The 24,650-nt window shown below is 41.1% G+C and overlaps 1 protein-coding gene across 2 annotated transcripts in view; it reads left to right on the top strand.

Moving 5' to 3' along the window:
- pcif1 (phosphorylated CTD interacting factor 1) overlaps positions 1 to 19,089 on the top strand; it is a 144,454-nt gene extending 125,365 nt beyond the window's left edge. The window contains exons 14-16 of one of the 2 annotated variants that reach the window (XM_063041544.1): positions 3,341 to 3,434; positions 9,249 to 9,424; positions 9,886 to 19,089. In XM_063041544.1, coding sequence (XP_062897614.1) covers positions 3,341 to 3,434; positions 9,249 to 9,424; positions 9,886 to 10,108 — 493 coding nt within the window. In that variant the 3' untranslated portion in view covers positions 10,109 to 19,089. The remainder of the gene's footprint in view (positions 1 to 3,340; positions 3,435 to 9,248; positions 9,425 to 9,885) is intronic. The other variant, XR_010017133.1, reaches the window with a different exon arrangement.
- Positions 19,090 to 24,650: the final 5,561 nt, after the last annotated feature.

Below are 24,650 nucleotides of genomic sequence, written 5' to 3'. Positions count from 1 at the left end.
GAGTCAAGGGATATGGGGAGAAGGCAGGAACGGGGTATTGATTGTGGATGATCAGTCATGATCACAGTGAATGGTGGTGCTGGCTCGAAGGGCCGAAGGGCCTACTCCTGCACCTATTGTCTATTGTCTATAAGGTAGGGAGACTCCCTAAGTGGTAAAGCAAGAGGAACAAAATTTAGAACACCATGGATGGTGGAAGAGGGGAAGAAATGAATCAACTAAAATATCTCACAGTAGCAGAGGTAGTAGAAATAAAGGATAAAAATTAATAAGGAAATAGTATCAAAAAGTTCGACTGTGCTTAAAATAAATAAGTCAAAAATAGGACATAACCTAATTTGATGAGAGAGGTGATGGCAATTTTGGAAAGGCTTGCCCAAAACATTCAGTTAGTCTTCGAGCAAGAGGTGCTAAGGAATTCGAAAATGGTTAATGAGCATCTTGCTTGGAGAATTTTATAAACAATAATCAGAGAAACAGTAAAAGGAATATAGAGAAGATTGGGTTCATAAAAGAACCAGCATGGATTTATTAAAGGTAAATTGTACTTCATGAACATAATTGAATTTTGATATATCAGGAAATTTTGATCATGCAAATGCAATTGATATTATCTAAATTTTTCAGGTACTTGACAGATATTTAAATAGTGAAATTGAAGATATAACAAGCAGCATGAGGGATATAAAAGTGTATTAAGGATAGAAAGCAGTGCCTGTAGAAACTGAGTCGAAAGAGAGGATTTACACTTAGCAGATTGAATTCATGCTCAGAGGAGACAGTTTATGCTCAGATGAGAAGTGTTTTTACTTCTCATCTCTTCTGAGAAGAGCATTTATATGCAGGAGTAAGAGTTACTGTTCAAGTGGGTTTTATAGAGATTGAGAAGGGAATTTGCTTAGAAAAGAGATGATGCTTTGATTTGCTTAGAAAATAATATCAGAGATTTGAAGGCTTCTACCTGGCATTGTTGAGCTTATAGTCAAAGAGAAGCTTTATATTAAGGATCAGGGAGGAAGGACTTATACTAAGAGCACAGTGTATATATGTATGTATTGAGAGAGTGCTTATGAATGGAGCAGGGTGAGTTTATGTAAGGAGAGTTTTTAGAATATTGGCCTTTATAAATCAGAGTATTGAGTATAGGAGTTAGATTGTTATGTTGAAGTTGTATAAGACATTGGTGAGGCCAGATTTGGAGTATTGTGTGCTGGTCTGGTCACCTATCAACGGGAAAGATATCAATAAGATTGAAAGAATACAGAGAAAATTTACAAGGATGTTGAGGACCTGAGTCATAGGGAAAGTTGAATAAATTGGGACTTTATTCCCTGGAGTGTAGGAGAATGAGGGGAGATCTGATAGAGATGTACAAAATTATGAGGGGTATAGATAGGGTAAATTCAAGCAGGCTTTTTCCACTGAGATTCTTTGAGACTAGATTTAGAGGTCATCCTGTAGGTGAAGGGTGAAATACTTAAGGAGAATCTGAGGAGGAGCTTCACTCAGAGTGGTGCAGGTGTGGAACAAGCTGCCCGCAGAAGTAATAGATGTGGGTTTGATTGCAATATTTAAGAGAAGTTTGGGTCAATACATGGATGGGAAGGCTATGGTCCAGGTGTGGTTTGATGGTAGTAGGCAGAATAATATTTCAGCAGACTAGGTAGGCCAAATGGCTTGCTTCTGTGCTGTGGTGTTTTATTACTCTAATTATTTGAAATCACATCAAATGTGTAGACAGGTTCAGGTAAAAGCTGTTTCACTGATAGGCCGTGTGCATTGAAGTTAAGTGACAAAAGAACCAAAAGTAACATGAAGGAAGTGACTGATATAGTAAATGAAATGTATAGGTTGAAACAGTAGCTTGTACTGTTTCAATATTGCAATTCGAATCAAAAAGGAAAGGAATTGAGGGGTAATGGGAGGTGGGTAGTAGAGTGGAATTAATGTGATTTGCTTTTACATGAAGTTAGTATAGTCTCAGCAGGATGTATGACTTCTATTTTGCTGTAACCATGCTGTAGAGAAGAGGATTTGTTCTCAGGAGATCGAATTTTACGCAAATAATTGGATTTAAAAGCAGAAGTAAGAGTTCTTACAGAACACACCAGCAATCTGCTAGAGAAACTCTGGATCCAGCAGCACCTGTGAGGAACATTTGTCAAAGTTTCAGTTCTTAGAGGGGAGCAGATTTATGTTCACATTAAGAACAATTTTGCTTAGAGAGTTGGTTTAAGCTCAAAGGACAGAAACTTTATTCACAAACTTCATCCAATGTTACATAGAAAACCTACAGCACAATACAGGCCCTTTGGCCCACAAAGCTGTGCCGAACATGTCCTTACCTTAGAAATTACCTAGGGTTACCCATAGCCCTCTATTTTTCTAAGCTCCAGGAGAGAGTTCTACCTTGGACAAAAGAGGGTTTATGTTCAGTGAGGTAATCTGTGCAGTAACAGATGAGGGTTAATCGCCTAGGAGAGAAGGTTTATAGTCAAATGGAGACAATGAAGCCCAAAATGAGAGAAGATATAATATGTAGGAGAATGTACATGTAGAGGAGGGCAGGATTTTGCTCATAGAGAGAATTTACATTCAGAAAGGAGGGGAATTATACTCAGGACAGAAAGCTTATCATCAGAGTAGAAAGGTTTATGTTCAGGTTAGCAAGGTTTTGATCAAAGGAAGATGGATTTATATCCTAAAGTGGAAGTGTTAAAACAGAAAAAACTATATTTGAGGGACAGGGGAGGAAAAATTCCAGAGTGAAATGAGAATTTATCAACAATAAAGTGGGCGTTTAGTCTTGAGTGAGGTGATGTTTTATTCTCAGAAGGAAGTAAGTTTATACACAAAATTTATATGGTTATTACTTACGAGAGAGAGAACTTATACTTGGGAGAGCTTATTTGTAGTTAGAAGAGTTGTACTGTGAGAATGTGGGATCACAGGTCTAATGTGAGGTAATAAGCAGATCTCTAAGACTGGCCTGCAGCTGAGAGTCAGGTCCTTGTGTTTCTTTTTGTAATGATGTCCATTTTCTCTGGTTTATGCTTTCTGAGAGATTAGATGTGAGATTTCTTCACTTCTGTGTGTGAGGGACAAGTCCCTCTGGTGGTGGGTGAAGATCAAATTCCTGGCTTTGTGCTTTGACTGAGGCCCAGATTTCTGGGGTTGTGCTAGAAGTGTTTAATCGCTGTGTTCACTGAGGATGGAAGTTGGATTTTGTTGTGGGTAAATGATTCTACCACAGTCCTCTATGTGTTGTCCCTTTTGTATACCTGTCTGTAGAGCTGACGCTGAACTGTGTGAAAGTTGCTGCTTGTTTTCTCCTTTACAGCTCATTCTTGACTTTCTCACCAGTCAGCGGCTCCTTTGAAGCAAATCCTCCGTTTGGTGAAGAGCTGATGGACAGTATGGTCACACATATGGAGGTGAGGGTCCGAGGTGTTAGCCTGTATTGCAAAGTAGACCAAGGGTAGGTCAAAGGGTTGCGTTAACACATAGTTAAAGTGTTTTGTTTCAAGGAACAAGAACTTTAATAGTGAGATATAGATCAGATTAGCATCACTGCATGAAATTATTCATTTCTATTTTGCGGCCAGATTGTGAGGAGAATATTATTTACCTCCTTTTTTGTGAAACATTATATTTCGTCAGCTTTCATGTACCTTGCATTAGAACAGGCCAGCAGATACTATGGCATAGTTGTCCCAGTTCTTAATATGGATCATCTACCATTTCAAAATCTCCCACAGTTCATATTGTCCTCAAATCCTTCAGCTTTTCTCTCATATCTTTCATCTGTAGAGAACCATGATGACTGGGTTGATCTTCACTACTCTCCAGAATGGTGTTCCACAGGGAGATCTAATTCAGAGAAATATAAACCTTTTGCATTCATTCCCACTCGCAGCTTCCTTCATTTAGAGTGGAAGCCAAAACTCTGTCGTGGCTGCTCAAATAATTAATCCTAATTTATTTGTATACCCTCCTCAATAATTTTAATGATTGGAGTCAACCCTCTATTTAAAAAAAACTCCCAGGGTACAAAGCGTAATTCTGTAACAATGTCTCTCTACTCTGCATCATCAGGCACAAAAGGTCCCTTCATGAGATGGTTAGTAAATGGGGACCTCTGCACCAAATCTATTAGAATGCTATCTCTGATCTTCGTAATTTTGTGATTAGATTCATTCATGTTCTTCTCTGTACCTAAATTCTGTTCTATTTCTTACATAAGAAATAAAAACTAGATTAAACCATTTGGCCCTTGAATCAGTTGTACCATGCAATAAGATTCAGGCTTATCTGAAAACTCAGCTCCATTTTGCTTTGAAAGTCCCTTTTCCCTTGATTCGGCTGATATTCACAATGGAAAAACACTTCAACGTCCATCAGACAACATCTTATCTTGATACGTGAAACTTAGGTTAACATTCCAAAAATGGAATAGAAGGCACTAATCAGTAACATATTGTAATAGTGGCTGTACCACTGGCTTTTACAGATCAATTAGAAATGGCATTTTAATGGCATGATTGATGTTAGCAAGAATCCCAAGACTTTAGATGTGCTGGGTGTGGGGTCAGATTAGCTTCACAGTCACAAGATGTGGCACCATTGAGGTGGAAGCTGGATTGTGAATAATGAAAAATCAGTTTCAATGTTGAGCACTCTTGGGAGATTCAGGCATAAAAGGGCTAAACACTAGTAATATCCCCAGACCATCAGAAACTAAAACAACCTGCCTTCATTGAAAATTGTGTGTTTCCACGATTCAAAATTAAAATAAAATGGTTCTTTTGTGGGTGTATGTTTGTTATTTCTCTCCCAGTATCAATGATAATAGGATGTACAAGTTAGTTTCATTAAATGAAAGGGCTGATATTAATGTTGTGTCTTGCTAGCTGCACTAATTTCTTCACTGAATACATTAGAAGCATGAGAAAAAGGGAGACCAGTCAGTCCTTTCGTATTATTTGCCAGGCAACCAGATCATGGCCAAGTTATGTCTTTTCATCTGTCTGGATTCCGTTGTCTTTAAATTGCTGAATGCTATCAAAAAATTATCCATTTCTGTTTTGAGGTTTTCATCTGATCTTCTCAACCACTTTCTTTGGGAGAGAGTTGCACATTGTCTCTGCCTTTAGTATGAAAAAAATCCTTCCTAACACATCATTCTTCAAAGACTCAGCTCCAGTTTGAAGGATGTGTGGCCCTCCCCTGTTTGTTTGTTTGTTTGTTTATTTATGTTTGGAGATACAGGGCAGAACAAGCCCTTCAACCCACCAGTTTAACTCTAGCCTAATCACAGGACAATTTACCTACGCGGGACAAATTAACCAACTAACTGGTTTAGCTTTGGACTGTGGGAGGAAACCAGAGCACCTAGATAAATATCACAATCTTTGTGGAAGAGAAGGTGATGCTCTGTAGCATATTCCACACTTCCAACGTTCCATTGTTGAAAGATAATTAATGTTGCTGTACTTCAAGAGCACTGTTGGCTATGACTTACTTCGTAGTATTTTGAAGATACAAGAGACACTACATTAACGTTAGTACTTTCATTTAATGGGGCAAATAGTAAAACTAGCCAATAATTTCCACAGATGTTATTCAAATTAGTGCTCTCAATGCATTTTGCAGTATTACTGTGTTTAAAATTTAATACCTTAGCAAAACTTCTTGAGTCCTTTGCAGTAATGCTGCAGAAGGAGAGTGACACTTAGCTACTTAAGTATGAGTCTAGACAAATGGCTGAAAGCTTGGGCAAGGAGGCAGGTTTGAGAAATAACTTAAAGAAAGGTAAGAGAAATAGAAATTCTTAGTGATGGTGTTCCATTACCTAAGACCTGAGCAGCATGATCAGTATTGGAGAGCTAAAGGAAATTAGGAATCGCAGTATGCCAGAATTAAGGACTGAAGAGATGTAAGATACTTGAAAGCAGAGAAATTGAGGATCATAAATTCTGGAGCACCTATAGACTCTGGTCACTTTGAAATTTGGTCCTATTCAGTGTTTCAATCTTCAATCTGATCCTCTCTATGTGGTACAAAAATGGTGATTGTTTTCATTAAACTTCCCTTATTATCATGGTTCATGATGCAGACCATGGATTGGTTCTGTCATTTGAATTAGACATAGCAAGAGCTCAAGCTGTTAATTCTCTCCTGGTGATATCCTCCTGCTAGGTCAAATGATTCTCTCAATGAAACTAGCAGGATGTAGAAAGGATAAAGTTAGCTAGATACCTCTTTTAAGACCTTGTAAAAACAAAAGGGCAAGAGCTGTAAAAAATGAGCAGTACAAATGCTCAACAATCAAGTTGATGAAAAAGAAAAAGACATGGCCTCTTTAAGAGTTTTTTGCTCACCCATACCATGATTCTGTTGCATTAGTAGAATAGCAACCTTTCTTCTTAAAGAGATAAAATTTGCCCTCAATTTATTAACTATCATAATCAGGTTTATTATTTCTGACATACAGTATGTCATGAAATTTGTTGTTTTGTGGCAGCAGTACAGTGCAAGACATAAAAATTATTACAAGTTACAAAATAATTAAATATATTTAAACATCCCCCAGTTATTTTTGTTAAGGTAGTGTTAAAACTTTTAAATAATTTGTTTATTTCAGCCAGAAATGCTACCAAACTCTATATGTTTACTACTGTATATTCATTGTTATAGGGAAGATGTAGGTGATTGGAGTCAGATCTAACGGTATTTGGAAGAGCAAAATATAAGTCACAGGACATACCTCCATTTCTAAGCTAGTTAAAGTCTCAGATTTGTCAGCAATGTGCATGGACCACAATTATACTTCACTTTGTATCTCTGTGTAGTTTGCAAACCCAAAAATCACAAGGTGAACTGTTGTTATCACTGCAATCTCCAAGTCACAAGCAATATCATAACTGTTAAAGGCTTTACTAGTACTGTAAGATTCCATACATGTAAAGTAACATAATAGAACAGTCATACAATTATATACTGTAATTACTAAATCATATACCAATCAATTGGAAAATGAGTTACAACAGGAGCTGTGTTATGGATAGGCAACCAGCTTTTCTTAATATACTTGAACTTTAGATAACTGTTTTGAAGATCACAAAGTTAAAAAGTTGTACCCAATTAAACATCACCAAACTTAAAGCTGCTGGGGTTGAAGGTCAGCTTTAGAAAATCGTATTGGCATTATGAATACAGCTTTTGGCAATTGGGCTTAATGTACTATTGTAATATATGAGACAAAAAAAATCAAAATCCATAAACGTTGAGACTAGTTTGCTATAATTAGCATGGAAAGCATGAATTGCTTTGTGAATTAGACCCTCCGTTATGCACAGTTGAAGGAGCTGCCTCTAACACCAAAGTAAGTTGCATAGAAAAATTTACATAGACAAATCTGACAGTCCTGTGAAAATGCTTTATGAAGAATTCTTCAAGATGATGCAAATAATTTTTGGTAGCCTGACTGAAGGAATCATATCTTCAAGACTCAAACCTTGGACACTTGGGCTTAACCATATTACTAAACTGAAACTCCTTTGTAGATCATGGATCATCTACCTCGAAGTCCTGTTTTAGTGTCATTTGTTAAGGAACTGTTATTGCATAATGCTATTAAGTTAGTACAGTCTCACCAGATGGAAAATGGCAGGTTAAAATGCAATACATCCAGTGGTGTATGACACAGGAAGAAACTAACGGGCAGAGACTGTGGGTTCTTTTCTTGTTCATGGGCAAAATAAATGATCCCAGAAATACAATGATTGCCATCTAATCAAACATACACAGGAGATGCATTATAAGTTGTCCAGCTTGTCAAAGCAGGGTTAAAAAAATACTTGCAGTAGGTATCCTAAAATGTTACAGTGAGCAGATCTTTGAGAAATTGGTCTTTGATGACTGGTTTATTAATGGTTGTGACTTGTGTTCCCACATAGAAAGGGACTTCCAAGTAATCATATAGCATTTCACAGACTCTTTTAAAAAAAATAAACGTGGCTTCACTTGCAGTCTGAAGAAGGAAGTCCTGGAAAATATTGTCTTTCATTTAATAATAACTGTCTGCAATGGACTGATTTACCTATCAAGGAAGCCACTCATGAATGTAGAAAATGATAGATTGTTTAAAGCTAGTAGTCTTTGTGAGAGGTCTTGCTAGTTGTGCAAGGGGATGGGCATTAAGTTCACAAAAAAACTAGAGTTTAAAAAACATCCCTTTTGGAGCAACATCGCTTACACTAACGTTATAAATTTTAGTTACTTCCTTCTTAGAAAAATGAGACCATAAAGGCACTGCCTGTGAGGTGAACCTTAATGCACTATTCAAAGGATGCTAGGATCGCTTAAAGACCAATCTGAAATAATATGTCAACGTAAATGAAAATTGGGAGCATACAATCATGTTAAAAATTTGGCAAAGCATTGTTCAGAAATGCACAACAAGTTTAGAAACAAGACATCCAACTAGCTGAACAAAATAAGCAGATATAAACTGAAACCGAGTTGATACAAAATTTAGATTTAAGGAGAGGTGCATCTTTAGGAAGATCCTTTTCCTGTTAACATTTGTTAAAATGAAACAGGCCTTGAACCTCATTCATAGTTAGGCATGAAGCTACAACAGCCAGGAACATAGCGGCATCTACAAAGTTCCCTGAGGACTCATCATTGACCAAAAGCTGACTTGGGCCACTTAGTAAGAAATTGTTTATGAAAGTAATGTTGCATCATCAAAGTGAATAGACCTTGTATACCGAGGGAGGATCAAAAACTCTACTCAATCCAATACCTAGCAAAATAAATATAGAGAATGCTGACAGCCTTCAGTAACTCAGGTGGCTCTGTCAAGAAGGAAACAAAATTAATGAAAATCAAAAACAGCAGATGCTGGAAATCTGAAATAAAAAGAAAACACTCAGCAAGTTGCAGAGAACCTGAGGAAAGACAGAGTTATTGTTTCGGGTTGAATACCTTTCATCAGACCTGAATTCTGATGAAGGGTCTTTGAGCTGAAATTTTAATTCTTTCTCTCTTTCCACAGAGAACAGAATTAAACTTGATGAACTTTTATCAAAATTATTAGAGTCAATGTGTCTGATGAGAAGGTAGGTTGAAGAGTTGGTCATCCATTGAGAAAGACATTGGCTTGACCTGCTGCTGAAAGCTGTGAAATGGAGACATCTTTTCTTTACTATTAACTGATCCCTGTTAATTTCTTCCTCATTCAGAACCTGCTTAGGAGTTCCAGCGAGCCTCTGTCATTTGTTGTGTTCATCCCAGAATGGAGAAACCCTCCAACACCAGCTCTGGTCCGGATGGAGGAGAGCAAGTTCAAGCGCCACCAAATCCTAGTCCCAGCTTATGAGCATGAGTACAGAAGTGGAGCGCAACACATCTGCAAAAAGTAAGTTTTGTACGAACATGAGCGACAGGTTTATTGAATTATTTATCTCCTGCATCCAACGGGATCGACTGAGAGTTGGGCAAGTGACATCACAACAATAGAGAACAGTTGAGGAGAGAAAGCATCCAGGGGAGTTGCAGGGTGAGGGAGAGTCATAGTTTGAAAGACAGCTGTGAGAGGTGTGGGTGTGAGGCAGTCAGGGTCAGACTGAGGTGTTGAGATTGTAATTAGGTGAGGGCATGGAACAAATAATGTGTGTGTATGTGGAGGGGGGGCACTGCTTTTGGGGAAGGTGCAGGAAGTTGCATTGGTGTAGAGCGATGAGGGTGCCAGAGAGTCAGTATAGTTGTTGGGGTGGCCTTGTGTAAAACTAAGTGCATTCCTTTTAGTAATTTGTTACTTTATTTAGGAGCTCTGGATATGATGTGAGGTGAGATGAAATGTGTCTTGTTTGCTTTCAGGGAAGACGTCTATTATAAAGCTGTGCACTCCACAGCTCTCATCTTCCTGCAGAATGATGCTGGCTTTGCAAAATGGGGGCCTATTCCAGAGCGGGTCCAGGAGTTAATGGCAGCTTATAAAATAACAGGGAAGTCATCATCTTCCTCGTCCTCCTCTGTGGCATCTGGTGAAAAAGACCAGGAACAGAATTGGGACCATAGCAGCAACACCGAGCACCACTGAACTGTGATTGATAAAGAGAGCATGTAGAGCTAATGCTCTATGTTATTTTAAACAGACTGACTTGAAACAAGCTGCAGAACTATTGTCATCACCAGCAAGAAATGTAGATATGTACAGTGTTACTAAGCAGAACTACAGTTCTGGATTCTTAATGTTTTGTTTGTTGCTTTTATTTTTACCAAGGTATGTAGGAGAGAGAAACAGAATGTGTCTTGTGTAATATATTCTACGAAAATATTTCATAACAGAATACTGTGTCAGTTTTATCAGCTTTTTTTTATTTTTTTGAGATTATGCAATTCTGTCTAATTTTTGTAAACTTTGCAAATAGTGGCTGTAGACATTCTCCATTTTAATGCCGTGTGTATAGGAATTTCTTTATATTGCTGAGAATTAAGTTTAAATGTACAAAGTGATGGATAGGAATTCATTGGTGTCCTTTTAAGAAGTATTGCTTCTTGTTGACCTATGTAGACGATCTCTGAATTGTTCAAAGACAACTTCATGCACTTGAGTGTGCAAATGTATGTCATCTAGTGTGTACTGTCCATCTTTGCATTTAATCCTTCACTGACACGGGAATATGATGAATTCGTGAAGGGAAATTCTGAAAACTACAGGAAGAGAACAAAGAGATGGGACGAGAGCTCAGAGCCCTATTGTGAAAGCTTTCTTTCATAAAGATTGTGGAGACTTGCAATGTGCACTCAGTCAGCATGATTAGTTTCCCACATGTGCAGCATGCTGTGGATATGGAGTTTTTGATAGAATACAAGGGAGCTCTGTACTTTCAGTCAGTGCTCAGCTTCAAGTGATGAACTCAATGTTCTTATTTGGGCCACCCAGTGAAGGGTTAAATACAGGGATGCTTTGTCTGGAAGTGTTTAACAAGATATCCTGTCACAGAGTAACTGAGATTATAAGATATTGCTGTCCATGCATTGTCTCAACCATAGCACTAAGCCCCAGCACAGCCAGTCACCAGAGATACTCATTCTCCACTTTTGTTGCATCAGATGGAAGGTTCACATAAGTTACAGAATGATGGGGAAATGGTGGTTACCTCATACCATTTAGTTCAAGTATAGTACTCCTTTCATTCAGCTGCACTAAGGATTTGGGTAATACGTCACACAGCTGAAGTCCAGGTTTGAAACACGTCTGAACTTAAATGCAGGCAAGTGAGGGGACCTGGCTGATCTGGGCAAAGGTGCATTCTAAGTATTGTATGACAGTATTACTGTAACAGTACACAGCATCAGGTTGGATAAGCAGCTTCCTACTACAAAACTTTAAAACAGCGACTGTGCAAAGTGAAGAGTTGAGTGTGATTGTAATTACTGCTTTTTGGGGACAACTAAAAATGAGTTAATTGCTAGAAAAAGATTTTTTAATATATAAATATAACATATAAGCAAGGTGAATGTGGTCAGCCTGTCAACCCTCTTGTGAACCTTTGTCAGGAGAGTCACAAACCTGATATGTTAATCTTTTCGTGTAGGACCTGCCCTGATCTGTTGAGTATTTCCAAATTGTTTAAAAATTTTCAGTTTTGTGCTTTTTGATAAAATACAGCTTATTCTCAGAAACCTGGTGTAGAATGGCCCATGATGTAACCCATGTGAAATCAAAATACTAGATGCAGGAAATCAGAATCATGCTGAAAATACTCAGCAGTTCAGGCAGCATCCATGAAGAGAGGAACAGTTGATGTTTCAGACTGGAAACTTTTCAAGAGAACCTATGAACCTGAAACTGATTTCCTCTGTGTCTGAACCACAGTTTCCAGCATTGTCTGTTTCATGCATCCTTTCTGTCTTCTTAAATTGTGGCTCTGTGTTTGATACTATTTCAACATGAGATCATCCAGCTATCCTGTGCCCCACATTGCCCTGTTGTTTTGTTGTTCTTTGCTGACCTGTCACCTTGTGCTCTTGTGCTGTTCTGCCATCTGGTGTTGCCCATGTTTGCTCCTTCCTTGTGATGTCTGTCATTCAGTGCTTCTGTGTTGTCCTATCGACTCCTAATTCTCTGTTGCCTCATGGCACATTGCTTGTGGTTCAATAGTTCTTTTCATATGATGTCAGCATAATTTTCACATAAAGGAATTCTTCAACAATGTTCCTTCATTAAATTCATAAATTAATAAAGTGGATTATATAAAACTAGCAAGTGTGATAAGGAAAAATGAAGTTTAGGGTTTTGACAACAAACTCCTTTAGCTTGAGTATAACATGTTGGATATTCTTCAAATCCTTCAACTATGGCAATGTCTTGCACCATTGTCCACATGGTTTGAGTCTTGCACTTAATGCATAGTCTTATTAAGAGCACCTGTCTTCCTTATCTCTCCCCATGCACAATACAGAACTGATCTTCATTCGACTCCACCACCGTCCCCCCCCCATCCGCCCCCGCATTTCACTATACAAAGCTAGCCTTCCATCATCTCTCCACATCCACAGTTCAGAGCCAGTCTTACTTCACCTTTTTCCAAACACTTTTCAGAACCAATCTTCACTCAACTCTCCCCATCCATTCTATAGAATTGGTCTTCCCTCACATGTACCCATCCACTATATACTAGTGTGGGGCTTCCCATACACTGTAAAATGTGCACTATCTGGAATACTGTATGATTGAGGTACTTCCTTCCCAGTATTCCACAGGTATATTAACTTATTTAAAACCCTCTTTTATCCCACCCAGTTTTAGCAGAATGTCTCCATCCCTTTTACTTTCTATTGTCTATGTTTTAGTGTGAACATTTCTATGTTATTAATGTGGCAATTGTCATTCATTGAACCATGCCTATTGACCATCTGACCCAATCCACTCTTCTACAGGTGTGTGTGCTCTGCTTCTGATTACACATTGATCGGTCCTGTCAGTAGCTGAATCACTGCACCTTGCTCATAAAAGAACTTGCTGGAGAAACTCAGTGGGCCAAGTAGCAAGTGTGAGGTGAAAGGAAAAATATCAACAATTCTTCCCCCACCCCAAAAGAATTGCTTGACCCACTGAGTTCTTCCAGGAGATTATTTATTACTCCAGATTCTAGTATCAGCAATCTCATGTGACTGCATCTTGATCCCATTTTTTTAAGTATTGAAATTTTGTGTTTGTTCATTCCACCTGTTTTCGCAGAAAGCATCCACATCACCCCTTCTCTGTTTTGGCCTTCTAACCTCATGAACTCCAAATTGTGGTCTTGAGTACTAAACCTGGCGTGGGATGGCAAACCTTAAGAAATTAGATCTTAAGTCATAGGAGCAGAATTAGGCCATCTGGCCCATTGTCTGCTCTGCCATTCAGTCATGACTGATCCTTTTCACTCCTCCTCAGCCCCACTCCCCAGCCTTCTCTCCGCAACCTTTGATGCCATGGCCAATCATGAACCTATCATACTCCATCTTGAGTACATCCAACAAGCTGGCCTCCACAGCTGCCTGTGGTAACAAATTCCGCAAATTCACCACCCTCTGGCTAAAGAAATACCTCTGCATCTGTTTTAAATGGATGTCCGTCTATCCTGAGGCTGTGCCCTCCTGTCTTAGACTCCTCCTCCATGGGAAACATCCTTTCCACATCTACTCTGTCTAGGCCTTTCAACATTTCAAAGGTTTCAATGAGATTCCCCCCTCATTCTTCTAAATTCCAGGGAGTACAGGCCCAGAGGCATCAAACTTCCTCATACGATAACCCTTTCATTCCCAGAATCATCCTTGTGTACTTCATCTAAACCCTCTCCAATGCCAGTACATCTTACATAAGAATCCCAAAACTGTTCACAACACTCGAGGTAAGTTACCATCTATAAAGCTAAAATCTGAAACTTACTTCCCAAACTCAAAGCTCTTTAATTGCTGAACAGAAATCAAGAGTGGATTGTTTCTTGTGCTTAAAAAACTCGGATGTTCTTCAACGTCCTGAGGAACAAACTTTCATTTTGTTACTCAGGACGCTGCTGCATTCCAACTGCTCTAATGTGTGCTCATTGTTCAGTTTCCTCCTTTTAACTCATTACTTGCCAAGATTTTAAAAACAAGATTCCTTACATCCTATAAGTAACTAGCTCTTTGAAACACCAAGCGAGCCTTGGTCATCTACCTCCTCTCATTCATTGTAACTTCACTGGGTTTTACCCCACAGATCTTTTAGTCTATTTCTTCATTTCAGGCAAACAGAAGACCAGCTAATAGCCAGTATAAGGATTTTTGGAGATACTATACCCATCCCTGTACTTATTTCAATAACCAGACAATTGAGCTAACAGAAGCATGGAAATAGTAGCTTTGGTTCATATGTGCACCTAAAACAGAATGTACACCTCTGTTTAAAAAAACATTGCCCTCGTTATCCTTTCTCCTCACTTGTCTGGCGGAAGCTATATGGATGAAAATTAGCTTGTGATGCCAACGTTTTGCAAAAGTTGCTGTGGTTTGGCATTTACTTGTCTCTTTAAAAAAAATGTATATCCATGCAATATGGCTCTGAGTATATAATTCCCAGCATAATAGTGAGTTACAAGATTGTAATAAGCATCCTTTGAAAGCTTTCACAAACACAATAATCTACTAGTCAATCCTAGTGTAGGGTAGTGATTGAAATCACCCTCTCGTAGATTGGGACAAGGTACACATCCTTCCAAGGTCTTCTGTACTGTCACAATGAGGCCATTCTGGTTGGAGAAGCAACACCTTACATTCGGTCTGAAAGCATGAATACCAACTTCTTTAACTTTCAGTAATTTCTCCCCCCCCCCCCCACTTCCTTTTTTCATTCGGCATTCTGCCTCCCCTCTCACCCTTTTTCTTCTCACCAGCCCATCAACTTCATCTGGTGTTCTTCCCTTTCTCCCACGGTCCATTCTTGTCTCCTATCAAATTCCTTCTTCAGCCCTTTACCTCTTAACCCTATCACCTCCAAGCTTCTCACCTCATCCCTCTTTCCCACTCACCAAACTTCTCCCTCACCTACCCATCATTTGCCAGCTTGTACTCTTTTCCCTCCCCCACCTTATTCTATCTTCTAACCCCTTCCTTTCCGGTCCTGATGAAAGGGTCTTGGCCCAAATCATTGACTGTTTATTCCTCTCTATAGATGCTGCCTAGTTTGCAGAGTTCCTCCAGCATTTTGTGTTTGTTTCTCTGTCTTGGGGGTATCACCAGACTGGTGTGTCCTTTCTTGAGTAAGGAGGTTTAGAGTGGTACACAGTATTCCAGCTGCTATCTCTCTAGGTCCCTGCATCATTGTAGAAAGATAATCTGTATTTCTGTAATGAAATCCTTTTGCAATGAGTCGTGCAGTCTCACACTTTTCAAAAAAGCATACATACTCCAGTTTCCTAGCTTTTCCTACCAAAGTGGATGACCTCATACTTTTCCAAGTTATCTACCTGCTATATACATGCCCATTATTCGACCTCTCTATGTCCCTGGAAGCTGTTCTGTATTTCCTCTACCACTGAGCTATTCACCAGTATTTGTTCCCACAGTGGAGGAGGTGTCAGTGTTTGCTGAGTATTTGTTCTGGGGGGACAGGGGGCAGAGTCTGTACCTGATGGCAAGATAAGGCTGTTGGAATTTCATGGCATTGATGATTGGCTTTTGTTTATTGCAATGAACAGTAAGTTTGCTAGCGGAGGAATGGGATTCCAGGCCTGGAGAATGGCTGCGCAGCTCTAGTTGGTGACAACAGCCACCAACTGGAGGAGAGGTAGACATCAGTCAGAGAGGTGGGGGGTGTGGATATCATCATGTTTGTGGGATGCAGGTTGGTGGTTAAAGTGGTCTTGATTCATGATGTGAGCAAGGTAGTGGATACAACAGAGAGTTTGGTACTCAGAGGATAGGGTAAGCATTGGATCTGGTTTATAAAATGCTTACGAAATGGCTATTTAGATCATTTCATGGTTGAGCCCACTAAGGGGATCAGCTATTCTGGATTGGGTGTTGTGCAATGAACTGCAATTGATTAGAGAGCTTAATGTAAAAGAACCCTTTGGGTTAGTGATCATAATATCGAATACATCCAGAAATTTGAAAAAGTGAAGATAAAGTCAAATGTATCAGTATTACAGTGGAGTTAAGGGAATTACAGAAGCATGAGAGAGAAGTTGGTTAAAATTGATTGGAAAAGAACACAGGCAGGGATGAAAGTGAGCAACAATTTCTGGAAGCAATTGGGAAGGGATACATCCCAAAGAGGAAGAACTGTTGTAAAGGCAAAAAGACACAACCATGGCTAACAAGAGAAGTTAAAGCCAGAGAGAGGGCATATAATACAGCAAAAATTAGTGGGAGGTTAGGGGATCGGGAAGTTTTTAAAAACCAACTGAAAAAGTCATTGAAAAGGAAAAGGGATACTAAAAGTTAAAAAAGATACATAAAGAGTAAAAGCAAGGTGAGAGTGGATATCAGACCACTGGAAAACGATGCTGCAGAGGTAGTGATATGGGACAAAAAAAATGGCAGACTAACTGATCAAGTATTTTGCATCAGTCTTCACTGTGGAAGACACTAGTGGTATGGTGGAAGTTCCAGAGTGGCAGGGGGTCAGAAGTGTGTGATATCACCATTACTAGGGAGAAGGTTCTTGGGAAACTGAAAGGTCTGAAGGTAGATAACTCACCAGGACCAGATGGTGTACACCTCAGGGTTCTGAAAGAGGTGACTGAAGAGATTGTGGTGGCATTAGTAATGATCTTTCAAGAATTAATAGATTCTGGAATGGTTCCGGAATACTGGAAAATTGCTAATATCACTCCAAGAAGATAGGGAGGTAAAAGAAAGGAAATTATAGGCCAGTTAGCCTGACCTCTGTGGTTGGGTAGATGTTGGAGTTGGTTGTTAAGGGTATGGTTTCAGATTACTTGGAGACACATAATAAAATAGGCCATAATCAGCATGGCTTCCTCAAGAGAAAACCTTGCCTGTTGGAACTCTTTGAAGAAATAACAAGCAGGATGGACAAAGGAGAATCGGTTGATTTTGTGTACTTAGATTTTCAGAAGGCCTTTGACTAGGTGTCACACATGAGGCTGCTTAACAAGTTAAGAGCCCATTGTATTACAGAAAAGATTCTAGCATGAATAAAGCAGTGGCTGATTATCAGGAGGCAAAGAGTGTGAATAAAGGGAGCCTTTTCTTATCGGTTGTCAGTGATTAGTGGTGTTCCACAGGAGTTTGCATTGGGGGGAACCGCTTTTTATGTTATATGTCAATGACCTGGATGATGGAATTGATGGCTTTGCCGCAAAGTTTGTGGACGCTGCAAAGATAGGTGAAAGGGCAGATAGTTTTGAGGAAGTAGAGAGGCTACAGAAGGATTAGGAGAATGGGCAAACAACTGGCAAATGAAATATAGTGCCAGGACATGTACAGTCATGCACTTTAGTAAAAGAAAAGAAAGGTGGACTATTTCCTAAATGGAGAGAAATTTCAAAAACCTGAGGCTCAAAGAGACTTGGGAGTTCTTGTGCAGGATTCCCTAAAGATTAATTTGCAGATTGAGTCTGTAGTGAGGAAGGCAAATGCAATGTTAGCATTCATTTCAAGAGTACTAGAATATAGTGATGTTGAGGCTTTCTAAAGCACTTGGGAGGCCTCACTTGGAGAATTTTGAGCAGTTCTGGGTCCTTTGTCTTAGAAAGGATGTGCTGACACTGGAGAGAGTTGAAAGGAGGTTCAAAAACGGATTCCAGTATTGAATAGCTTGCAATATGAAGAGTGTTTGATGTCTCTGGGCCTGTATTCACTAGAATTCAGAAGAATGAGGGAGGACCTCATTGAAACTTATCAAGTGTTGAAAGGCCTTGATAGAGTGGTGGGGGAATCTTGGACCAGAGGACACAGCCTCAGAATAGAGGGGCATCCTTTTAGAACAGAGATGAGAAATTTCTTTAGCCAGAGTGTGGTAAATCTGTGGAATTCTTTGCCACAGGCAGTTGTGGAAGCCAAGTCTTTATGTATATTTAAGTCAGTGGTTGATAGATTCTTGATTGGTCAGGGCATGAAGGGATAAAGAGAGAAGGCAGGAGACTGGGGCTGAGAGGAAAATTGAATCAGCCATGAAGAAATGGCAGAGCAGATTCAATGGGCCAAATGGCCTAATTATGCCCCTATATTTTATGGTCTAAGGAAGTTCAAGACTGTTAGTCAGAGGAGTAATGGAGTGTTGGGAGAAGAGATGATGGGAACTATTGTCTTGTGCCTTTATGGGGTTCAGAGTAATGACCTTATCAAAAAGAAAGGCTGCCTCTCACTGAAAGTAAAGGTGCTGGATATTAGAAGTTGTTCCTTGTAGTTAACACAATGAAGCCTGACAGGACTTGTAGCTCTTCAAGGCTGCTTTTGACCAGAGAGATGAACAAAGCCACACCATCTCAGGAGCATCAAGGAGAATGCTAATCGCATCCTCTAGATTTCATTCAGATATACCCATCACTTCAAGGGTGCTCTCCAGAACATTGTACACGGGTGCTGTGTGCTGCACAATCCAGCAACAGTACATTCTGGAGCCCCAGAGCCAGATGACCGGCAGTGATGGGAAGAAGAGAAACAGCCAGGCGAAGACCCAGCACCGCACAAAACAATCTCCATCTCCCATCACTCACACTTCCATCAGGGAGAAGGTTATGTAGCATCCACATGAGGATCACCAGATTCAAAAGCAGTGACTTTCCCCCAAGCAGTAAGGCTGATCAATACCTTCACCTGGTAACCCAGCACTCCACACCCCTGACCACCACTACTTTATCATTTCCTGTTAACAGTCACCAATGTACAGACACTCCTGTACCGAGCATCACTTTATGGACATACAAACAATCTATGTATATTAGCTATCTTATGTATTTATAATATTGTGTTTCTTTTAAAATTATTGTGTTCTTCATCTTAGTGCATTTTTTTATGCTGCATCTGATCCGGAGTAACAATTATTTTGTTCCCCTTTACACTTGTGTACTGGAAATGACATTAAACAATCTTGAATCTTGAATCAGCATTGGACTTGTCTAACTGTCAGCAGAAAGGTCGGACAATGTGACTGACCACTTCCTTCTCTGCTGAAGCACGGGCACTCGCTGCTCAGTTCATAGACACTGCCTGCACAGTGAAGGGAAACATTAACCCTCTTCTTAGCCTGTGGGGTGTTCATTTTCTTTCTCATAGAGGCTTTGAATATTTCTTGAATCTTTTCCTCTATCCATCTTCTCATGACAGAGATCAGATGGAGTGTATGTTCTGGAGTCTGGAGTTGAGCTTGTCAATGGAATAACCTGAGGATAATTAGAGTCTCAGAACATTGGCTTGGGAGAAATGCCTTAAGGTAATTCATGCAGAAGTGTACAGGAAAGCAGGGATCACTGTTTCCAGATATAGACCACGAGACTTTTGCTTGAGCTCTTGATGTTCAAACACTTTTCCTTAGTTGGCCAAACGTTGGGCTGGCAGCACTGAATTTCACCATCAGTGTCTGTCTTCTCCAAGAGGTGGCTCTTGAGAGACAAGAGGTGGTCCACAATTTGCAGGGTGTCACCATCTACCTCACTGGACAGCAGTGTAGTAAGGTTGGTAGAGAATCTTTGTCTTGTGGATGTTGAACATGAGGCCTTTCCTATGCTTTGGTAAACGGACCAACAACATCTTTTATGTTCAGTCTACAAGTGCGCACGTGGGTAAGCATCTTCTACATACTGCAGCTAAGTGACTGGAGTTCTGGAGTGCAAGGAATGTTGGTCGGAAACAGCTTCTCCCCCCACCCCCACCCTGAATTTATAAACACTACCTTGTTTTCCTTTTTTGTGCTACTCAATTATTTTGTGATTTATAGTAATTTCAAGTCTTTGCATGGCACTGCTGCTGCAAAACAACAGATTTCACATCATATAAGACAGAAATTATAGACTTGAGCAACACACAAAGCTGGAGGAACTGTTTCTGATTCTGAATACTTTATTACTTCATTGTCATTAATAAATGAGAATTACTAAATTCTCATTACTTTATAAATTAGTTCCATTCCAGTGGGAAGGTTGATGGGTGATGAGGTGAAAAAGACTGAAAAATCTGTTGAGTGATAGTGCACTGGAATATCTGACTTGAGATCAGGTCCATTGGCTGGAATCATGATTTCCAACTCTTCAAGGAAGTGGAGATAATTTTTTTGTAGGACAGCAGAATTTTAGAACTTGTGATTTGGGTTCCTTTCTGCCAGCAGAGATGCTACATGTTCTCAGAAATTGTTGTTTGCAGTTGATGTATGGCATTCTTGTCATTTTGGGATGGCAGTGAGGCTGCTCATCTCTCTATCTTTCATTTCCCCATGCCATAATTTCCAACCTTTCCTTCTCAGCACCTTCCCAATGTCCCCTCTCTTTCTCTCTTGCTCTTTTCTGTATTTGTACTATACTCCAGCAATTGGAAAGGTGCTGTAAGAGGTAGAGGATTATGAAACCTTTGGATATGCTCTTGCTTCACAGCCTCTTTCCAGCCTTGCTCACTCTTTCCACTCCATCCTCCACAGACTCCACCTCTCTCTTTTCCCCGTCATTCCCTAGAGGTTGTGGAATGAGTCCTTTAGAAATTCCCTTCTCTCATACTGCTGCTTCCATGTCCAGATTTTCTCGTAAACATAACTATTTCCAGAACTAATGAGATGATCCCCTTTTTCAAAGAAAGATGCTTTCCTTCCTCCACCATCAATGTTGCCCTCAACCACATCTCTTCCATTTCACCCCAATCTCCTGCCACTCCACCAGGGAGAGGGTTCCTCTTGTCCTCACCTATCGTCCCACTAGCCTCTGCAACCAACGCATAATTCTCCATAACTTCCACCATCTTCAATGAGATCCCATCGTCAAGCACATCTTTCCCTCTCCCCCCACTTTCTGCAGGAATCGCTCCCTATGTGACTCCCTTCTCCATTCATCCCTCCCCACTGATCTCCCTCTTGGCACTTATCCTTGCAAGCGGAACGTGTTACACCTGTCCCTACATCTTCTCCCTCGTTACCATTCAGGACACAAACAGTCCTTCCAGGTGAGGTGACACTTCACCTGTGAGTCTGTTGGGGTCACCTATGGCATCTGGTGCTCCCAATGTGACTTCCTGTGTATCGGTGAGACCTGATGTACATTAGGAGACTGCTTCACTGAGCATCTATGTTCCATCCACCTGAAAAAGTGGGATCTCCCAGTGGCCACCCATTTCAACCCTACTTCCCATTCCCATTCTGACATGTCAGTCCATGGCCTCCTCTTCTGCTGTGATGAGGCCACATTCATTGGAGAAACAATTCTGAGCAAGGATGGAGGTGACTTCGGATGCACGTCAACTCTGACGTGGCTTGAAGAACATTACTTCCTACAAAATGAAACCCAATAGCATGAGTGGCAGTGATGCTTCACTACCAGCCAAGGTCAACACTTATGCCTGTTTGAAAGGGAGAATATAACTACAACTATGAAGATCCCTGCTGCACCTGATGACCCTGAGATCTCTGTCTCGGAGGCTGATGTCAGGCTGTCTTTCAGGAGGGTGAACCCTTGCAAGGTGGCAGGCCCAGGTGGAGTACCTGGTAAGGCTGTGAACACTTGTGCCAACCAACTGGCGGGAGTATTCAAGGATATTTTCAGCTTCTGTCATAAGGCGGTGGCTGGGAACGGACCCAAGTGCAAGACACAGACACTGAAGTACTAGGGACAGGACTAGGATACAGGCTGAGGGCAAGGACATGGACACGAAAACCGGGAACCCGGAACAGGACTGGACAACAGAGCTAGGAGCCCGGGCTTGGACTCCGAGCCAGAGATTGGACAAGGACCCAGTACCTGGGTCTTGCCTCTGGCTCGGACCCCAGAACTAGGCAAGGATGAGGCTTGGCAGGCAGGCAGAATGAGGCTGGAGTCTTCAGGCTTGAGGCTACAGGCGAGGCTTGGCAGGAGGCAGGAGGCTGGAGTCTTCAGGCTTCAGTCTACAGGCGAGGCTTGGCAGGAGGCAGGAGGCTGGGGTCTTCAGGCTAGAGGCTAGAGACGAGGCTTGGCAGGAGGCAGGAGGCTGGGGTCTTCAGACTAGAGGCTAGAGACGAGGCTTGAGTCTTCAGGCTTGGCAGGAGGCAGGAGGCTGGAGTCTTCAGGGTTGCGGATAGGCAGGAGGCTGGAGTCTTCAGGCTTGAGGCTAGGCAGGAGGCTGGAGTCTTCAGGCTTGAGGCTAGGCAGGAGGCTGGAGTCTTCAGGCTTGAGGCTAGGCAGGCTCCTCCTGGGCAGGGCACGGTACTCCTGGACAGGGCGCGGATCACCACCCAACGGAGGCACGGGACAGGAAGGGACAGAACCAACCGCAGGTAACAGCAAGACAGCTTGGCTTATCTAGGCGGAGGCAAGGGACAGGAAGGGAGCTAGGTACAGGGTGGCTCCAGGACAAGACTGCAGGCGAGATGAGGCAAGAGTTACCAATAAGACAAGGCAAGGCTTCAGGCAATGCAAGGTGAGACGAGAACTTCAGGCGAGGCGATAGTTACCGGCAAAACAAGGTGAGGCTTCAGGCGAGGAAACGGAAGGCAGAGGAAGGGATACAAGGAGTAAGGACAAGAACAATCCAGAAGCCACGCCCTGGTCTCTGAAGGTATTTATGCAGCCAGCCCCAACGAGCATCAGCTGACTCAATTAGAGCTCAACGAGAACAGAAACAGGGTAGACAGGAAAACTGGGAGCAAGGGTCGATGGACCGGACCGTGAACCGGAATACGGACTTCACGGACTGGACCATGACAGCTTCTCATTGCTGTGGTCAGAAGTTCCCACCTGCTTCAAAAGGGCAACAACTATACCAGTGCCCAAGAAGAAGTGTGAGCTGCCTTAATGACTGTCGTCCAGTAGCACTCACATCTACAGTGATGAGTTGCTTCAAGAGGTTGGTCATGGCCAGAATCAACTCCTGCCTCAGCAAGGACCTGGACCCACTGCAAATTGCCTAGCGCCACAATAGATCACAACACACATAATCTCAGAGGCTCTTCACACACTTTAGATCACCTGGACAGTACAAACACCTATGTCAGGATGCTGCTTGTTGACTATGGCTCAGCGTTTAACATCATCATTCCCACAATCCTGATTGATATGTTACAGAACCTTGGCCTCTGTACTTCCCTCTGCAATTGGATCCTCGACTTCCTAACTGGAAGATCACAATCTGTGTGGATTGGTGATAATATCTCTTCCTCACTGATGATTAACACTGGTGCACTTCAGAGGTGTGGGCTTAGCCCACTGCTCTACTCTCTATATACTGTCACGTGACTGGCAACAATGAATATAAAATTGAGTCAGGGACAAACAAACATTTATTAAACTTTGCTTAAAAATAGCGAAATGTATTTAAACGACTAACTTAACCGGAAGTTAACTGCTATACGGCAACTCTGGAACAGTTCTTAAAATGGTAAATGCAAAAAACAGTTCTTAAAGTGGTAAATTCAAACACAGTTCTTAAAGTGGTAAATTCAAAAGTCCAGGAGATTTATACAGTCAATTAGGAGAGACTTTCCTGAAGTAAAGAACTCCTCGAAGACATCACATTACTGTTGATCCCAGCCGGAACCTGCCTTGTCCGCAGGATTCACGACGACGGAAATAAAACGGTTTAAAGGAACTGACCTTTTCCTCTGGCGAATAGTCACTGTACTATCCTTCCTACTTTAGCAGGGGATATCTCAGTTGCAGGTCACTTTTACTTGAACAAGGATTCAATAAAGGTCGATCCTCTCCAAAACCACCAAACAATATCAGCTTTACTCAACGCGGCGAATTCCTGTACTTTGGTAAGGTCTTCACTCTCCAATACTAATTACAATAGAAAGTAGAACTCCACTTTAAAACAAAACTGCGTTGTAAGCCGAATACACAGCAAAACAGAGTATGTAACACAAAACTAAACTGAAAACTAACTGCGTCACCAGGGGTCTCCCTTTTATATACCTGCTGAGAACAGGTCATCGTGTGACCTCACTGGCGGGAAAATTACATCATGTGACCTCCGCAAGACCATTACATCATCCTCATAAGACAGTCACAAGATATCCATGAAGTATGTAACAATACCCATGACTATGTGGCTAGGTATAGCTCAAATGCCATCTATAATTTTGCTGATGATACAAACGTTGTTGGTAGAATCTCAGATGGAGACGAGAAGGCATACAGGAGCGAGATAGACCAACTAGTGGAGTGTAGTCGCAGCCACAACCTGGCACTGAACGTCAGCAAGACCAAAGAGCTGATTGTGAACTTACTTCAGGAAGAATAAAATGAGGGAATATGAACCAATCCTTATAGAGGGATCAGAAGTGGAGAGAGTGAGCAATTTCCAGTTCCTGGGGGTCAAGATCTCTGAGGATCCAACCTGGTCCCAACAGATCGATGCAGCTATGAAGAAGGAAAGCCAGTGGCTATATTTCATTAGGATTTTGAATAGATTTGGTCTGTCACCTAAAATACTTGAAAACATCTACAGATGTACCATGAAGAGCATTCTGA

The sequence above is a fragment of the Mobula hypostoma genome, chromosome 2 (genome assembly GCF_963921235.1).
Source record: "Mobula hypostoma chromosome 2, sMobHyp1.1, whole genome shotgun sequence".
NCBI classification, from domain to species: domain Eukaryota; kingdom Metazoa; phylum Chordata; class Chondrichthyes; order Myliobatiformes; family Myliobatidae; genus Mobula; species Mobula hypostoma.
This window is presented reverse-complemented; position numbering and strand designations above follow the sequence as displayed.